Source organism: Chelonoidis abingdonii, chromosome 6 (genome assembly GCF_003597395.2).
Source record: "Chelonoidis abingdonii isolate Lonesome George chromosome 6, CheloAbing_2.0, whole genome shotgun sequence".
NCBI classification, from domain to species: Eukaryota; Metazoa; Chordata; order Testudines; family Testudinidae; genus Chelonoidis; species Chelonoidis abingdonii.
In genome coordinates, this window is record NC_133774.1 from 114728035 (window position 1) to 114748176 (window position 20142).

The 20142-nt window shown below is 43.5% G+C and overlaps 1 protein-coding gene across 1 annotated transcript in view; it reads left to right on the plus strand.

Moving 5' to 3' along the window:
- Positions 1–20142, plus strand: part of GLDC (glycine decarboxylase) — a 68880-nt gene that overhangs the window by 27328 nt on the left and 21410 nt on the right. The window contains exons 9-16 of the mRNA XM_075067364.1: positions 1335–1440; positions 3200–3339; positions 4171–4251; positions 5034–5131; positions 8191–8275; positions 8365–8406; positions 9689–9831; positions 12395–12470. Coding sequence (XP_074923465.1) covers positions 1335–1440; positions 3200–3339; positions 4171–4251; positions 5034–5131; positions 8191–8275; positions 8365–8406; positions 9689–9831; positions 12395–12470 — 771 coding nt within the window. The remainder of the gene's footprint in view (positions 1–1334; positions 1441–3199; positions 3340–4170; positions 4252–5033; positions 5132–8190; positions 8276–8364; positions 8407–9688; positions 9832–12394; positions 12471–20142) is intronic.

A 20142-nucleotide genomic window follows, 5' to 3' on the forward strand; every position in this document is an offset into this window, starting at 1 on the left:
GAGAGCCTGTAGTAATGTCTGGTCCCTCTCATACCCCCGAGAAAAGACACACACACAGAACAAAGGACCCACACCCAAAACTTCCCTCCACACAGGGTTGAAAGTATCTTGTCTCCTGATTGGTCCTCTAGTCAGGTGTTTAGTTCCCTGTTTGTTAACGCTTTACAGGTGAAAGAGACATTAACCCCTAGCTATCTGTTTATGACAGTCCCTAATTTTGATAAGTCAATTTGCCATTTATGTTAAACTCATAAGCATTTATGTCAATTAGTTGCCCTGGTATATCTGTGGTTCGTGCAGGTGTTCAGTTAAGCTCAGCATCTTTTGAACTTTTCCCTAAAATTCCAAAAGTATGTTCTTGTGGTCCCATACTATGCTTTTTCCCAGCATCCAACACTTTTGTTTTCAGGCATACTTATCTTGTGACTTATTCATGTCACGCTAGGTCTTGGTTATACTAACCTGCTTGTCATACAGGCCAGAGGCCTTATAGGTCCATGCATTACAGCCTTCGAATACTTATGCCTTTATGTATATATATTAGAGAGACAAGGTGGATGAGGTAATTTTTTTTTTTTTATTGGACCCACATCTGTTGGAGAGAGAGACAGGCTCAAAAGTTTCTCTCCAACAGAAGTGGGTCCAATAAAAGATATTACTTCACACACCTTATCTCTCTCCGATGTGCTGGCACTGACATGGCTATAACAACACTATTTACCTGCACTGAGTGTAGGCCACTGGGGTCATTATAATAATATTTAGTGTTTTGTATATAAAGGTATTAGCTAAGTCCAACAGTATGATGTACCTATGCAAGAATTATCATTTTGGTTTTACATTGGGAAACTGAGGAACAGAGGTTTGACTTGCTAGCCATTAATAGAGCCAAGACTCAAATCCTGGTCTCTCAACTACCAATATTGTGCTTTAGAAACTATATCCTGTTGTGTTTCAAATAGAAATCTACAGGGAGTTTTAGCAATATCTGCAGAACTTTTATATATCTGGCTGGCTACAAAGATTAAGCTTACAGTTCACAGGTTTTGTTAGTCACTGAACCACTTAAACACCAAAGGATCTTGAATTCATGAATAATGTTACTATTTAAAATTTTTGTAAATGCATAATTTAGCAAGAAAAAGATATGTAGCTTTCCTATCTCTTAACTTTGTAGATTACCTAGAACTAAGTGATTACCTTTTATTGATAGCTTTTTTTTTTTTAATATTGTGGTTATATAGTTGACTTGGGACACTAAAGAAGCTGGTTATACTAAACTGCCAGCAATCAACCTTATGTGATTGTTCCTAAAATATGTTTGGACATTTTAGGCTCTTCTGGCTAACATGGCTGCCATGTATGGAGTCTATCATGGTTCGAATGGATTAAAGCACATTGCAAGAAGGGTGCACAATGCCACTCTAATCTTAGCTGAAGGTGAGTATTTAGCAATTAAAGGGGTAGATCTTACATCTTCACACCTCTTAAAAACACTGACCTTCCATTTTTTTGCCCACTGATGGTTTTAAGTAGCAGAAGAAATCCAAAATTTCTGCACCGAGTGTATGCCACGAGGGTCAGTATAATAATATTTAATGTTTTGTATATAAAGGTATTAACGAAGCCCAACAGTACCACTTTGATATACATGTGCAAGTATTATCATTTTGGTTTTAGACTGGGAAACTGAGGAACAGAGGTTTGACTTGCTAGCCATTAATAGAGCCAAGACTCAAATCCTGGTCTCCCAACTACCAATATTGTGCTTTGGTAACTATACCATGCTGTCTCTCAAATAGAAATCTACAGGGAATTTTGGCAATATCTGTGGAACTTTTTCAAAATCTGTAGAACTTTTTGAAAGGCTTATGCTTTCCTACTATTATCTGCCTATTCTATTAATCTATACTGGATGAGAAGACTCAGAAGTCACTAAAATATAGTTTAAATTTACAGATTAAATAGATTAGATTAGCTGAAGTGAAGGCTCTTCAATTTAATCAGATTTATGTAGAACACTGCACTGCTATAAACACTGAAATCCCAAAACGTATTGGCTGACTGCATTATGAACATGACTTGTACTCTGATTATTAAGAACAGGAAACGTCTTGATTGTTCAAATGAAAAAGATATTGAAATATTTGAATCTCATTCAAAAATCTGCAGTTCTGTTTCTGTAGGATGTCTGTCTGCATTTAGGAGATATAGCCAGCCAGCTGTGCTGCAGTTATTGGCCATATATGTCTGGTGCAACTATTGCTATTGATGTAAGGCATTTAGGAGGTCATAACTGACCCTTCTGTAACTGGTGTTGGCAGAAGATTTCAACTTGCAATAAGAGCAATGCACCCTGTGAATTGACCACAGTTGTCAAATTGCCCTTGATGGCCCAGCTGTCTATAAATTGCTGGAGGGCTCAGCTCACTCTCTCCCAACAAGGTTCTGCTTGACTGGCCTTGCTCTCTGTACACACTTGCGATCTCAAAGTGAATGCTAGCTCTTCCTATTAGCAATCAATAGTTTGTAAATCGTTTCTGCTGCTCTTGTATATGGGATAGCTTCACCTGTGCTGGACCAGTAGGAGTACTAGGGTAGGCTGCCTATTAACATTCTTACCGCCATGTGGTCTAGAGCTGTTCTGATGAAATTTAGGTAATCCTGTGGTAAAAACGATGACCGCTAGCTTACACTAGTGCTGCTACTGCTGCTAATACATAAAGAGCTGTGCTTGTGCTAGAGCAACAACGTAAAATCCTCTGTACTTGCGGCCCGCCCCTACTCTTAAGACTTGTGCGATCACAGGGAAGGTCTGAGCTTTTGGAATTCTCCTGTTCCAAGCCAAACTCCAGGAATACTTGCATCTTTATATTTGTGTAAAGATTTGTCTGCATTTTTTTTTTAAATATTGATAGTGGGGGAGAAAATACAAAGATCTATCTCTATTATATTGAATTTAATAATGTTTTATTCAGCGCAAGTTCTCTTAGCATCTATGTACATTATAAAGAAAGCTCAGACATAAAATATTACATGCAGAATTGCACTTTGGTAGAAATACTGCTAGATTTTAGTGTCCCATGCATTCAGTGTAATGTCTCTTGTTAAAATAGTACTTACATAAGAGGCAGATGCGGAGGGTGGGGAGAAGGAACCAATGAAACATGGAATAGATGGAATTAACTTATTTCCTTAGGTCTTAAGCGAGCAGGTCACACATTGCAGCATGACCTGTTCTTTGATACCTTGAAGATCCAGCGTGGATGTGCAGTCAAGGAGGTCTTTGACAGGGCAGGTCAGCGGCAGATAAACTTTCGAATTTATAGTGATGGCACAGTAAGTCACAGAACCTTTCACAAATCTTACAGCATGGTTTTTGTACATTGAGAGTTTTTGGTCATTAAGTAGTATGGTGGCTATGAAAAAAGGGAAAAAGCTTTTTTAAAGAAGTCTTTCTAGCAAGCTCAGATATGTTATTCCACAATTTTTTCCGTAAAATACTTTAAAATGGAATATAAAAACATGGAATTGCTTGGCAGCATACTGAATATTAATGAATTTTCCAAAACTGCTATCTTTTTCTTCATGTCTTTCTAATACTGTTTTTTCTCCCCACCACTGCTGGGAACTTGTTGTACTCATTGAGGACTTCATGGAGAGACCTTTAAAACCTGTACTACATAAATAAGTTCCAAACTTCAGCTGTTTTTGTTGTAGCCATATTTAAAGATAACTATAAACAGAAGTTGATTGCAAATCATCCAACATGCTCAGTAGGAACACAGAGCCTAATGAAGCCATGTCCCCTTTGTGACATATAAAATGCATAAAAACTGCATAGCCATAGTATAATTAAATATGTAATCCAATTATTTTTAAATTCAGGATAGCAATCTCAAACCCTGAAACCGTAAAGTGAACCTGGCATGGTTTAGGAAGAAAAAAGAATATAATAAGGAAGAAATAATGTGAATATAACTTAACTTCAGTTCCTAAAACTGCAATATCATTATTTGTAAATGAAATATTAATGGTTCAGGTACATAAAATTGAATGAAGATCATATATTGTGATGTGCAAAAACACAACACATGTAATGTAATCCCTGGTTTTGGGAACTATGAGTAACTGCTGCTACTCTCCCCCTCCCGTTCTTCCCCCCCATAGATTGGCGTGTCACTTGATGAAACTGTAACTGAGAGAGACCTGGATGACTTATTGTGGATTTTTGGGTGTGAATCTTCATCTGTAAGTACAATATAGATAATCTAGAAATATTTAGAAGTGTTACTGCACATAAAATCTGTACTTCAAAAAGCTACAAAAATGTATTAAACTATATTCAAGTGAATCAAGAATATTATTTAAAAAATCCTAGTCACTCAGTTCTCTGGACTCCCTCATTCCTCCTGTGGACTCTGCTAGTTTGGCTTAGATAGTGAGCTCTCTGGGGCAGGGACTGTCTGTATTTTGTATGTTGTACAGGATTGACCACATTGTCAGTGCACAATTAAATAGTAATTTCAGATTTCTCTTTCACGGAAGAGATCAAGATGAGGGTTACTGAGTAATGCCATGCTCTGGGAGTATGCCACTTAATCCCCTTGTTTAACCTGGACATCCTGTGATTCGGGGCACTATTTATTTTTGGGATTGGAACCTCGGGTTTGGCAGTGCTCCCTCAGTGGCCTTCAGGAAGTATGTCACACTGACTCCACCCCACAATACTTGGTAATTAGCAATAGTGCTCCTCTAGTGTGAATTAGTGAGATTAGTGCTCCTCTAGTGTGAATTAGTGAGATTTCTGTTAAATTTTTTATTTTATATAATGCCAGAAATGTTATGGATGCTTTACAGGTGTATACGTTGATAAAAGCATGTGCTTCAAAAAACCTGTCAGTGTTGGTAATAAGATGGCAGTGTACTTCAGCTAACTCCGATAACTGTGTAACTTGTTGAGAGAAGTAATTTAATTATTTTTCTGTGAAGATGTCTTATTTAATCACTTCATATTTGTCTACTTGTCAAAGGAATTGGTTGCTGAGAATATGGGAGAAGAAACAAGGGGCATTCTGAGTACTGCATTTAAGAGGACTTCCAAATTCTTGACACATCAGGTATTCAACAGGTTTGTGAAGTTTATTCCCACAGCAGATTTTCAGTTCTTATAGAGATTTGACATGTTTCCTGCCTCACCTTCCCTCTTTAGTACTCTGAGAAGGTTGTACTGAAGACTGTCACCTTATAGCATCCATTTACTTATATTCCAGTGTTCATCCTGAGATAGCACTGTCATAGAGTCCCTGGGCAATGCTTTGGAACTGCTCCCCACAAACCAGTCAGGACTTTGGGGAGCCTCCTTTCCCTTAGAGCAGACTGTTTGTTTTCAGGGCAAGAAGCTTACACAGCTTCACCTTCCTCGGTCTGACCTTGAAGCATTCAGCGTATGCCCCTCCATGCGCTTCCCACAGCGAGTTCGCCCAGGCAGGGTCCTGGAGAAGCCAGAGGGTCCTGCACCCCCACTTCGCAGTCAGACGTGACTCTTAGCCAGCCAGTAAAACAGAGGTTTATTAAATGACAGGAACATGGTTTAAAACCGAGCTTGTAGGTACAGAGAACGGGATCCCTTAGCCGGGTCCATTTTGGGGCCCAGTGAGCCAGACAATCCTGTCTGCTCTCACTTCCCATCCCCAGCCAGCTCCCAAATGAAGCCCCCTCCAGCCTCTCCTTCTCTGCTGAGTTCCTTTCCCGGGCCAGGAGGACACTGACCTCTTTGTTCTCCCACACCTTTAGCATCCCCTTGCAGGGGGAAGGGCCCTGGCCATTAGTTGCCAGAAGACAGAGTGTCGGCCAGAAACTGAGGCACCCACACAGTATTCAGAGGAAACATTAAGAACATTCGCACTTCATCACAAGCACTTCAATACTAAACATCTATTTTCAGTCACTTGTATCCAATTTTTTTTTTTTTGGTAGGGTTTTGCAAACCCTTCTTGCTCTGGTCTGAACCAAGCTAAGCAATATATTTTTTGTCCTTTTGTGGTATGGATGTGTTCGTACCAGCTTGGTTTCCATAGATGTTTGTGTCCATCATGTGTTTGTCTACCAAATTAGCACACTTCTTATTTTCATATTTCAGTACTCCTGGGGGAATTCTGCACCACTGTGCAATACAGAATTTTGCAGAAATTAATGTTGTATGGACAGAATTTCCTTTTTCCACAACAGAAATGGGCTGAAGTGCTGCTGGCTGCCACTAAGGGCTCCTAGATCTGGCAGAGCCCAGACTACAAATAGAAGACAAGGCCAGGGGGATGGGGAAGGGAATTGGAGGGCTCCTAGCACACCCTGAAGGATGGATGTGGTGGTGTGCAGGAAATTCTGTGCAAGCCTGGGACCCAGCATCAGGCTGTTTCTCACTCTAGATCCTGGGCTCTAGGAGGGTAGGGTATGTGAGTATCTGGGCTGGGGGGGTCATTGCAGCTGGCCCCTGGGGGAGAGGCGGTCTGAGTGGCTAGGCTCGGGCCGGGGGCAAGGGAAGAAGAGGGATTTGAGTGTCTGACCCCTGTGTGGTAAACGTCTGTCTCAAATCTGGACTTAGCGTTCAAAATCTGAGTGTTTACTGTGAATCTCCCCCAAGCTTATACCCAGCTTGGATCTGATCTCGCTGACACCAACCAGGATTTTATTTAGGGTTCCTGGTTACCCCGAGTCACCCCAACCTTTCCCTGGGGGACCCCCCCAAGACCCAGACCCCTGGGTCTCCCTATCTCATCCCCAGCTCCCCCCCTTTTCCCTGGGTGAGCCTGGGCGATGCTATACTTAACTCCTTGAATGCAAAACCAAGAGAGCTATTTACCTCCCTCGAGGCTATGCATTCAAAGCTAGTCACAGCTAACACACCAGGAGATTCACCCCTCCCTTGTCTCGTAGCAGTAACTAGAGAAAAACCTCAAACACAAGAGAACAGAGTTGATTCTTTCTCTCTTTCCCCGTAGCCTGTTCCCGCCCTGGGGATAATAGGAAAGTCAACACAGAATGTAATGCTTCTCTCCCCCTCCCTGTCTTCCCGTGAGGGAGGCAGATACCTGGTACAGAAATTTCTATCCCTTTGCCTCACTAGGAAAAGAAACTCCCACAAGTTTTAAAAAGAAACTTTATATAAAAAAAAAAGGAAGAACTTACATATACTAAACTCTGCATTAAGAAATTCAATACAGGGAATATGGCTTATAAGAAAATAGGAATAAACAGTCTGGTTTAAAAGATAGCCCAATTAACCCAGTCCAGCAAATCAACACCCATGTAAATACAAGTCAAAGCACATCACAGCCGATTACTTTGTTTCCTTTTGTACTCACAGATGTTTAGTAGAATATTTGAAAGAAGATGGAGTTAGAAGAAAAGCTTGTTTACTCACAGCCGAGGAAAACAAAAAGACCCAGAACAAAGCCAAAAACCTCCAGAGGTTCCCACTCTTACTTTTGAAAATCCGGTTTCCTGATTGGTCCTCTGGTCAGGTGTTTGGTTCCCTTTGTAAACCCTTTACAGTAAAAGAAAATTAACCCTTACCTTACTTATGACACCCTGGGTTAGGCTTTGGGGGGGAGGAGGCAGAGAAGCAGGAACTGGTTTGTCATCTGGGGTTTATTTAATTCTCTACTCCTGGGGGAATTTTTGTGTGTGTCTGTATTGTTACAGGTATTTTGAAATCAATTACCCAAATAATTGAAACTGGCATGATTATATAGTGTTGTTTTGACAAATAACATTTGCAGAATTTTGCAAAATTTTAAAATATTGTGTGCAGAATTTTTTTAAGTTTCTGGTTCAGAATTCCCCCAGGAGTAATATTTGAAGACTTACTATGTCAGAAGATTTGAACAGTTTTATTCTATATTCATGGTGATGGTGTATTTCTGACCTAATGGCAGTAAAGGAGATGTACCAAATACTTTTAATCAGAACTAAATATTCTGGTTTGACTTGCCAGCCAGGAAATACTGGTGTATTACGTACTTGTCTGCATATCTTGTTTATGAAAGACTAAAATTAAATACAAAAAGAAAATGGCTCTTATCCATTGTGAATTCTTAGTCAGTTCCTATAGTGGAGCACTTCTTTATGCGTCATCCAACTTGTGTAGGTAAACTGCTTGCCCTAACGCCACATTTTGTTTCCCTCCAGCTATCACTCTGAAACAAATATTGTCCGGTACATGAAAAGATTAGAAAACAAAGATATTTCCCTTGTTCACAGCATGATTCCTTTGGTAGGTATTTTCTTAATCACCCGATTTCATTTATTTTTTATTAGTCTTTTTCTGGAGGGATAGTGACTGAATACATTCTTATTTTTCAGGGATCCTGCACAATGAAGCTTAATAGTTCATCTGAACTTACAGTAAGTTTATCTGATAGAATTGTTCCTTGTTTAAGACCAGCCCAGAGTAAACTGCCTAGTCAGTCAAACAGACACAGTACATATAGACATTGAATTTTATTGTCTTAAATGACCTAAACTTTAATGTTTTAGGGTGGGATTTTCAATTGGAGCAGAGTTGAGCCAACACTGAGGGTGTGTGGTTTTGTTTTTTTTTTTGTTTTTTTTTAAATTCCATTCCAGGACAACTTTTGTCTTGTTTAAATTGAACATATTTCTACATGTTTTCTTACTGACTTTTGCCTGGGATTTTTGAAGATGCTTAAAAGAGTTAGCTTTCCAACTCCTATTGAATTTCCATAGCATTTGGACACCTAATGCTTCTTAAGGCCTCTTGAAAATCCTACCCTAAAATGTTATGAATGTGATGTTAATAACGGGTGTGATTAAAGTGATAGGTTTTTTAGCTCTCTGAGGAAGGGTCTGTCCCTACTGTTTGTATAGTGCCCAGCACTATCTTGATCCTGATTGGGGTCTTTGGACACTACTGTAATGAAAGCACTCAATAATAATAATAATTAATACAGATAATCCAAATATCCTATTTACCTGGTCACCATATGACAGGACAGTTTCCTTTGTTTAATTTCTAAAACCAGTCAATGAAACTAGCCGGAGACTCCAACTGTAGGAGTAGCTGCAGCCAAAGCAGGGAATGTCAGGCATTCAAAGAACTTTCTATAGTTTTTGACTGGACTTTCTCTACCTTGTGCTGATTGGCTGTTTGTTCCAACCCTCTTCCTCCCCTCCCTCAGTTTCTTTGCCTTGGCTGCGCTCCACACTTTCTCCTCTTACCGTCTTCTCCCTGCTTTGCCCCATCCCGCCTTCTTCCATTTAGCTTATCCCTCCTAATTAACCCTCCCTCCCACTCCCCCCCCAGTAAATTGTGGAACTAACATGACAGTTGTTTGTCGCACAGCTCACTCTGTTATATCCCTTTTCCCCACCCCATTTGTTTGGATTATAAGCTCTTTGGGGCAAAGACTGGCTACTTGTTTCGTTTAGTTCCTAGCACAATGGAGCCCCATAGAGTGCTTGCCTGTAGAGTTCTGGGAGCAAAACACCATCAGCACCACCTAATCAGAGTTTAGAGGCTCCAATTAACAGCAGAAGATTATTACTCAGAGACCTAAGTATCTCTGGTCTTCTCCCTCATCATTAACCCTTTTCACTCCAAACATATTGTTTACAAACTCAATCTCTTGTTACAGCTCAGTATTTCTTTCTTTTTTTTCCCCTTTAGCCTATCACATGGAAAGAATTTGCTAATATCCATCCCTTTGTGCCTCTAGACCAGGCTCAAGGGTACCAGCAACTTTTCAGGGAGCTCGAGAGGGATCTGTGTGAGATCACAGGCTATGACAGAATCTCCTTCCAACCAAACAGGTGGGGACTCTTTCACTAGACATCCACTCCCTGACGTGGCTTACCAAAAAATTAATCTGTTTCTAGAAAATGGTTTGCTGTCAAAGGATTGGAGGCAGGAGTGCTCCCAGACATCTCTGACATGGTACATACCGTCCATCCCTGTGGAACCATCTTTGCTTCAGCCACTGGCCCCAGCATCTCTCCTGCTAAGTCTGTGTCATGCTCTGCTTCCGTCTTTCAGCTGGGCCCACCCAGGCACTGTGTTGCTCTGCCTTCCTGAGAGGGTGAAAAGCTGTTGGAAATGGGGTGAGGTCAGGCAGGCTCCTGAAGAGAGCCCTGGTGAAGGAGCCAGCCCCATGGCAGCATCAAGGAGAAGCATTATCCACTCAAGTATGGCCGCACTGCACCTCCATCATGACAGGGACTGTTGGGACAACCTGAGCGGTGCTGCAGCCCCTATGCACCAGTTCATAATATCACTCACTCAATTTTGTACCCCCTCCACCTCATCATGATGGAAGGCCAGTTGGGGCCAAACCTGAGTGGGCAGGGGAATCGCCAGGGCTGCTAGTCCTCACCACTGCCAATGAGATGTACTGTGAGTATACACAGTGGGCTGTGGGCATCCCTAATTGGAGGGGATCTAAGGGTTAGCTTCTTCCACAGCTATACTGCCTGAATGCAAAACTCAGGCACTGAGGCTTGAGTGAGGCAATAGTATTAGAGAATCTTAATCTGGCAATGTTTTCTTCTACACGTTTGAGGGTCAGGATGAGTGACAGACCAATCTTGCCCTTTTCTCACCTCTTTCAAGTTCACTTTGATGTTTCAAGTCTCTTCTTTGTTTTTAATGCTCTTCTCTTCATTTTCGAGGTAGAGCTTGTCAGATGGATGAGGCAGCCTTTGGCTAAACAAGTGCTGCTTCAGACAGAGAAATCTGCAGGGATGGTGGTGCTTGGGAGAGACACTATCATACAGGGCTAAGCGAATCTCATTGTCCTCTTTTCAAATGGGCAAGGGTGGTTTGCCAGATCTCATATTTGAGGGGTTGGTGAGCCATTTAATCTGCCCTGCTGGCAATAACTAGCGGTGAGCACAGGGGTGATTGTGTTGTTTTGGTGGAATGAGAGCAAGGGAGCACAGTGACAGGTGTGTGCTGATTGCTCCAGGTGTACTATCCTACCCCTTTCCTGGACCTCTTTGGGGGCAAAACTTGGGGTGCTTTATCCTGTTTTCCCTCAGCCCCATGATCACTGTTGCTCTTTGAAGCAGCCATGTTCTCAGGCAAATATTGCCTCTGTGCTGTTGCTATCATTTTCTGATAGCACTAATGAGAGGAAGGCTCTTTACTGATTCTAGAAAGTGTATGTAGAGAGAGACTTAGATTGGGGCCCTCAAATGATCTAAAATAAACTAAGACAAAGGTTGACCTGTCACTCAAACTGGCCCTCTCATCTTAAAGATAAGGAATGTCAGACACACCTGAATACTTTGTTCACTGAAATAATGGGATAACTTCAGGCATACCCACAATGATGAATTCTTTCTCACTGTTTAGAATACATGAACGTTTCTTTTCACTTCACAGGTGATCTAGATAATCATTTGGTCCCCCATTCCAAATGCCACACAATGGCCTATAACCATCCTGTCTGAGAAGATAGTTGGATGTGATTCTTCCCTGGGTTGGGTGGAGTCAGTTGATTGAGTAATATGAAGTGTTTTAATTCCTTACAACCCACCTGAGCTGAGCACTGAAGTATAACATCCCTTAATTTCTGTCCACTGACAAAATCACCATGGGCTGATTTTTACTGTCTAATAGTGCAACAAGCTGCCAGGCCCGGAATTGGGATGGGCCCACAGCCAGGGGTTTGGGCTTTTTGGAACTAGGTGTGTTGAGGAAGTTATAAGAAGCACATCAGCAAAGCTCTTGGAATAGTGCTATTTTGAATACTGTTGGAGAAGCCAGCAGCTACATAACTTAAATTCTTTTTGAAAATGCTCTTCATTAATATGCAAAGTTTTATGAGGCTAGAGAATCTCTAGGGTTTTACTGTAGTAGTCAGTCAGTACTGTTATCCTGTGTAGTGGAACTATAATCGCTCATATCATGCCACATATACTGAAGTGATGTCTTCTGCCTCTGTAAATGATTGTAAAGGGATTCCAGTTGCTGGATCTGTTATGTTGTTATGCTTTATCCAGGCCTTCTATTCTCAGTGGAACAGCATCTCTGTACTAGCTCTGTGTGTGTGTGTAATTTTTTTCATAGTTAAATTAATATTATGTGGTTAGAAATGGGGATTCTATTCAGTACCTACAATGTTGTTGCAGTCCTAGTGCTGATAGAATAAAAGCTAGTGACATCACTATAATATGTTTCACCCAGTATGTGTGATAAACTATGTGCACTTGTCTGGTATCTCCTGTGCATGTGCAGCTTAACACAGATTGTATTTGTTCTTAAACTTGCTCAAATCCACCAAGAATGGTTTGAGCAAGAATGGTTTTAATGTTACAAACAGTACTACACGGACATTCTAGTTCATACTTTATAATGGGCTTTGTGTTCTTGCAGTGGGGCCCAGGGTGAATATGCTGGATTGACTGCAATCAAGGCTTACTTAAATGCAAAAGGAGAACGTCATAGAAATGTAAGTGTGAAACTATGTCTGAGACAACTCTTTGTGGAGCAAATGGTTTGGAGAATATGTTCTAGAGGAAGTGGTCAGGTTGGTAGCCTGAGATTTGGGAAACCTAGAGTCCTTGTTCTGCCAAAGAATTCATGGGTGACCCTCGCCAAGTCACTTAGGCTGTGCCTTAGTTCCCTATATAGAACAAAAAGTAACAGCACTTCTCTACCTCACAATGTGTTGTGGTGATAGTCCCACAGTATTTGACGTATTGATCAAATACTACAAGAATTCGAGCCATATAAGTACCAAAGGTAAGTTCAGGTTTGACCAGGGCCATAACTAGGGCACGATGAATAGGGCAGCCACCCACAGTGCAAAGCCACCCGGGGTACAACAGTGGGGCACCACCATAAGCGGCACAAGTCTTCCATTTTTAGAGAGGCTTACACACAAGTGCTGAAAGCTCCCTAGAAATGGGAGGAGCCACTAGCACCCAGACCATGGCCCTGCCTCCACTCCTCGTCTCCCCCAAGGCCACCCCCACCACCTGCTCCTCTCTGCCATAGAGGCAGTGGGCTAACACATCTCCAAAGGGATCCACACTGTATCCACAGCATTTGCTCTCCTGCATGGCCAGCCCTTTTTTGGGGCGGCTTAGGCTCCCCAAGCCTCTTATATATGCTGCCTATGGGCGAAGCACAGGATTGGGCCCAGCAGCATCAGGTTCTCTCTCCCCGCTGCCCCATGGGAGCAGGCACAGCAGCATCCTGCCAGAGCCCAGGGTGCTCAGAGCCCCACCTCCCCGCAGGAATACAGCCCTGGGACCCTCACTGGAGCAAGCTCTCTTCAGTGCTAGGACCGCAGCAGCAGGTTTCTAAGTGCCCTGGGTGGTGGGAAGGGCCGAAGGAGGAGGAGCTGCGCTCTACATGTAGCCACGTGCTGGAGTGCCTGGGGTGCCACGTGAGGAGGAGGTGCAGGGAGCCAGGACCACAAGGGAGTGCAGGGGTTAGGGGAGAAGAGGTGTGTGGGAGGGGAAGGCCAGGGTCAGGGGTGAAGTGGGGCGCGGGAAGGGAGGCAAGGGTTAGGAGTGAAGCAGGGGTGCAGGATGGAAGTGGACTGATACCTGTATGTTCTCAGTCTGAAATTTCCAGAGCCCTGAGACACAACTTGTTAGCCTTACTGTCTTAACACTACTAAAATTGAACATTCATAACATAAACTTAATCTACCTCCAAAAAGAATTCCTTCCCGTCAACTGTGACAAAGTTCCTCCTCTACCTTGGTGGGTCCTGCACTTATTGGCAGATTTGCTCACCTCAGTGATCTCCCCCACAGTCTGGATCAGCTCCTCCTGTGTCTGATCAGGAGTTGGGAGGTTGGGGGAAACCCGGGGCTGCCCTCTACTCTGGGTTCCAGCCCAGGGCCCTGTGGATTGCAGCTGTCTATAGTGCCTCCTGTAACAGCTGCATGACAGCTACAGCTCCCTGGGCTACTTCTCTATGGCCTCCTCCGAACACCTTCTTTATCCTCACCATAGGACCTTCCTCCTGGTGTCTGATAACACTTGTACTCCTTAGTCCTCAAGCAGCACAGCCTCAGTCTCAGCTCCTTATGTCTCTTGCTCCTCCCCATCTGACTGGAGAGAGCTCCTTTTAAAACCCAGGTGCCCTGATTAGCCTGCCTTGAATGGCTGCATGTGTTCTAGCTAATCAGCCTGTCTGCCTTAATTGGTTCTAGCAAGTTCCTGACTACTCTAGTGCAGACCCTTCTCTGGTCACTCAGGGAACAGAAAACTACTCACCCAGTGACCAGTATATTTGCCCTCTACCAGACTCCTGCACCCCACTGGCCTGGGTCTGTCACACAACATACACCCTTAAATTGATATAATGTTTCTTTCATAGAATTAGAGGGAAAAATCCCTATTTCTTAAGGAAATAGTTTTAAATAGTGGGCAATTATTTATCTGTAAAATAAATCTAATAATAAACAAGTTACCAATGGTACCTCAGATTCCCTAAGGGGCACATGGAAGAACATGAAAAAAACAGCTTAACCAACATAGCTGGCATCTAGAAGATCATTTTCTCATTGTATTTAACCATTATGCTACCAACTAGAACAGGCAGTAAAGCAGGAGTGGGCAAATTACAGCCCATGGGCCAGATCCAGCCCTCAGGGTTTTGGGGTTCTCTGTATACCTAAGACAGTTCTCTGTATACCTCTGAGTTCCTCTGTGCTCGTAAGTATCCAGGAAGGATGGTAATTGTGCAGACAGCCTTTTGAAGGAGCTTCCTTTCTAAAGTTACTCGGATCAGCACGTGCCAAGTATTAGTGAAATCAAAATAATTTTGCAATAAAATGACTGGTAGTATATTATGTGGTGGACTTTAGTAGTGTTATTTAAAATTGTGTTTTTTCTGTTGCATGTCGGCTTTTTTCACTTGTATATCTCAGTCTACGATGCAGTTCATGGTGTGATAGCTTTAATGAAGAATTGCTGTTTTGGGGAAGCAATCACTTGACAGCAAAAACTGTCTCTGGTCTTGATTGGACAAAATATTCTTTTTCTGGATTTCCATGGCATTAAGATTTTAAATCAGACCATTTTTAAAGTAATGTTAATGTTCTTGTCACTTAATAATGGATCCCTCACTGAGGGATCAGATTATTTTTTTCTTTCTATGGGTATGTCTACACTACAGGATTATTCCGATTTTACATAAACCGGTTTTGTAAAACAGATTGTATAAAGTCAAGTGCACGTGGCCACACTAAGCACATTAATTCGGTGGCGTGCGTCCATGGTCCGAGGCTAGTGTCGATTTTCTGGAGCGTTGCACTGTGGGTAGCTATTCCGTAGCTATCCCATAGTTCCCACAGTCTCCCCCGCCCCTTGAAATTCTGGGTTGAGATCCCAGTGCCGGATGGGGCAAAAATCATTGTCGCAGGTGGTTCTGAGTAAATGTCGTCACTCATTCCTTCCTCTGGGAAAGCAATGGCAGACAATCATTTCGCGCCCTTTTTCCCTGGATTGCCCTGGCAGACGCCATAGCACGGCAACCATGGAGCCCATTCAGCTTTTTTTTACTGTCATGTTATGTGTACTGGATGCCGCTGACGGAGGCGATACTGCAGCGCTATACAGCAGCATTCATTTGCCTTTGCATGACAGCAGAGATGGTTATCAGTCATTCCCCAAGACAATCCCTCCTTTTTGGTATCTAAAAATAGTCAGTCCTGCCTAGAATATGGGGCAAGTGTGCTAGAGAACCAGTGTACCAGAGAGCACAGCCATTCCGTGTCAGATCCCGCAGAAATGATGAGCTGCATGCCATTCTAGGGGGTGTCCCTGGAACAACCCCACCCTTTGCTTCCCTCCTCCCCAAAACTTCCTGGGCTACTGTGGCAGTGTCCCCCGCATTTGTGTGATGAAGTAATAAAGAATGCAGGAATAAGAAACACTGACTTGTTATTGAGATAAAATGAGGGAGACGCAGCCATCCAGCCTGCTATGATTTAGTCCAGCCAGGACACTTAAGCCGGCCATGTAGTGGCGAGAGCGAGTCCAGCATCCCAACTGCCTATATTGATAGTCAGGGAGTACAATCTTTTCTTTACACATGCAAAGGGAGGGTGGGCGGTGGGACTGCAGTTGGGGGCTGATGCGAGCCTTCAGTCTCCAGTAGCTATGATGAGGATGCGTTACCAGAAACGTTCTGCTACCATTCCTACTGAGAATGACCAGCGAATCATTCCTATTTTTATCCAGGCCGCCCCTGGCCAGCCTCACCTAAGGGCCAGCCAGGAGCATCACGGGCTGATGGTGACAAAGGATAGCCAGCTCATGTTGTACCGTCTGCCACGGGAGGAGGGAGAGGAGTGGATACTGCCTCTTCACTGCCTCCAGCATCGCGTTTCTACCACAGCATTCAGTAGACATAGCATACATTGAAAACTAGAAAAAAAAAAAAAAAAAAAAAAGAAAAATCAAAACTGATTTTTTCCCTTCTTTTTTTTCACAAGGGGGAGCGGGCGAAGGAGCCTACATGACGCTCTATACTCTGCAATCCACCTGGACAATGAATGTTGACCACAGGCACTGGGAGCAAGCCCAAGAATGCAAATGATTTTCGGAGACGGCTGGGACTGCTGGCGATAGCCCTACAGTCCTCATGTACCCCCTCCCTCATGAGCGTCATTTCATTCTTGCGGCTTTCCGTCTACGCTTGCACGTCAGCACTGTGTGTGGACTCTATCATACCTGGGATTTTTCAAATGTTTGCTGCATTTCAGATTTCTTCTGTAACAGAAGCTCTGATAAGGAGATTTTCTTCATCATACAGCGATCAGATCCAGTATCCGTCTACGCGTCCATGCTGGAGCTCTTTTTTGCAGATTTGGGACTGCCATCGTCCACCCATGCTGATCAGAGCTCCTATGCTGGGCCCAAAGAGGAAATGAAATTCAAAAGTTCGCGGCCCGCGGCCTTTTCCTGTCACTCTGGCCAACTGCCATCCAGCAGCCTTCGCATATGCTGTCCAGAGCGGTCAATCAATGGTGCGGCTGTGGGATACCACCCGCCTCGAGGCCAATACTGTAAATTTGCGGCACCACACTAACCCTAATCCGAAGTATCGGTTCAATACCGGTTTTAGCGCTATTCCTCTCATTGGGGAGGAGTACAGAAACGGATTTAAAGATCCCTTTATATCGATATAAAGGGCCTCGTTGTGTGGACGGGTACAGCGTTAAATCGGTTTAACGCTGCTAAAATCGGTTTAAACATGTAGTGTAGACCAGGCCTGAGTCTGGAAAGCAGCTAGGTACAATCTTTGTGGAGTTCAATATTTAAAGATTGCCCATGGCAGGCTTTCAGGGTTAGAACAGAGCTCAAGAGGAGAAGAGACAGGTTGTCAGGGTCAGCTTCCTGGCAGGGCCGGCTCTAGCTTTTCTGCCGCCTCAAGCGGCCTTCCCCCGCCATCCTCCAAAAAAAAAAAAAAAAGCGGTGGCACTTCAGCGGCAGCTAAATCACAGCACTTCTTCGGCGGCGGGTCCTCCCTCTCTTCCTCCTCGGCAGCAATTCGGCGGCAGCTCAAAGAGAAAGAGAGGGAATGAGGGACCTGCCACCGAATTGCTGCTGAAGACCTGGAGGTGCCGCCCCTTTGAATTGGACGCCTCACGCACCTGCTTCCTACACTGGTGCCTGGAGCTGGCCCTGCTTCCTGGCAGCAGGATGCCCACTGTGTTCCTTATAAATTTTAGAATGATGAGGAAGGAAGCATTTATTAAGATTACAAAAACTTCGTCAATTGAAATTAACACTTGGACTTTTTTGTGAAACTTGTTACACAGCAGTGTCAGTCTCAAATTGTTTCTTTTTTTATATAAAGGTACTTCAGTGCTTACATTTCTCCAGTGCTCACATTTCTCCAGCGAGCCTAAGATATGTATTTCACTTAAACATACACACAAGTTTTGTTCTTTCTACATAATCTGGTGTGCTTGATCTCTGTAAAAGCTTCTGTAAAAGCTGGCACTGTATCTTATTATCTACGGCTGTCTTAAAGTTCAAATGTGATGTGCACAGCCGTGGGGTGTCTGGCTTTTTGCAGTGGATGAATATGAAAGCAAATGAATTTGACCAAAAGCTCTCTTCAGAGTAGGCCTCCTTTTGATTTGGTGCCCCCTTGTGGGGAAAATATTCTGAGAGATGCAAGCAGCCATCATCACATCTAATCATTTATACTTTACACCAAGTGGTTGTAAAACACTACCCAGCCAAAATGTAACATTATATACCCACTCTGTAATTATGCAGCACAATTGCAAATGACTATATAAGGTGCAGTACAGTGGAGAATTGGGCCCCTTACATTCTTTTCAGTACACCTGGAGGTGTTAAATGTTACATTTTATATATCGCTGTAAGCAGGGCAGTTATCTTGGTGCCATAGTAGATTCTCTTTTATTAAGTTTTTCGGATTTCACTTTTTAAAAATTGGCTATTTTTATTAACATTTGGTTTGTAATTATGTGGTGTAAAAGCAGAAATCTTAACTGTTGCAGCACTTCATTTAATTTGAAAGCATGTTACTTGTTGACTGTAAGGCACTTCATTATAAGCTACTTTAACTCGATTAAAATTAAGTAGCTTTATTTACATACTCATTTTAATTATAAACTTAATCTGTTTAATCCAGAGTTGATGTTTACAAGAAAGGCATCACTATGTATAAAAGTAGACTTGGTTTAATGATTTGCAGAGAATACTAACGCAGCATCAGTGGATGTTGGTCGGGGTGGGTAAACCATGACCCATGTGCCAGAGCCATTTTAAGGTGGCCTGCAAGCTCCCACTGAGGAGCAGAGTCTGGGGCTTGCCTTGCTCTAGCGCTCCAGCCAGGGAGCAGGGTTGGGGGTCGCACCACGCAGCTCCTGGAAGCTGCGGCATGGCCCCACTCCAGCTTCTGTGTGCTCCAATGGTCCCCTCTGGCGCTCCAGTGGGAGCTGCAGGGGCGGTGCCTGCAGATGGGGCAGTGTAAAGAACTGCCTGGCCATGCCTCCGCATAGGAGCCAGAGAAGGGACATGCCGCTGCTTCCAGGAGCTGCTTGGGGTAAGTGATGCTCGGAGCCTGCACCCCTGAGCCTCTCCCCACACCCCAACCTCCTGCCCCAGCCTGATCCCCCTCCCGCTCTCCAATCCCAGCCCAGAGCACCCTCCTGCACCCCAAAGCTCTCATCTCCAGCCCCACTCCAGAGCCCGCAACCTCAGCCAGAGCCTTCTCACACCGCTGCCCTAGCCCTGAACCCCCTCCCGCCCTCCAAATCCCTTGGTTCCAGCCTAGAGCACCCTCCTACATCCCAAAATCCTCAACCCCACCTTAGACCCTGCACACATACACCCGCATTCCACACTCCCACCCTAGCCTGGAGCCCCCTCCCACACCCTGAAGTCCTCATTTCTGGCCCCACCCCAGAGCCCAGACCCCCAGCCAGAGCCCTCAACCTCTCCCGCACCTCAACCCCAAATTTTTGAGCATTCATGGCCCGCCATACAATTTCTATTCCCAGATGTGGCCCTCAGGCCAAAATGTTTGCCCACCCCTGACATTGGTAATGAATTTGAAAAATGCTTTTATCTAATTCTTCTACAAAGTGGTGGAGTTTTAAGTAGAATTGGCTAACAAATTTGTCAACTAAATTCATAAATGGATAAAAGCAGCTGAGTTTTATTATGCTCATGTACATTCAGTAACAAGAGATGAAAATGCTTTCAGTGTAGGTAATTTAATCTTCAAATTATTCCTAGTTTGCATTTTTTTTAAATTGGAAAACTGCTCATACGGACAATAAAACTCAAAGATTTCTCCGTTACATCCAGATACCGTGATTCTTTAGAAGCTCTATCTTGCATCCAGAGATCAAACGTAGACGTGACTAGGAAGTGAGAGGTGGGAGGTACGGTGGAGGGCTTTTCAATCTTCAAACGAGATTGAAATTCAGATATGTTCACTCCAGGGTGTGTGTGTGTGTGTGTATGTTTATATATATAGAGAGAGAGAGGTTGACTAACATCTCGAAAAACAAGGTTACTCACCTTTGTAACTGTTGTTCTTCGAGATGTGTTGCCCATATCCATTCTAGTAGGTGTGCGCGCGCTGCGTGCACGTTCGTCGGATACTTTTTA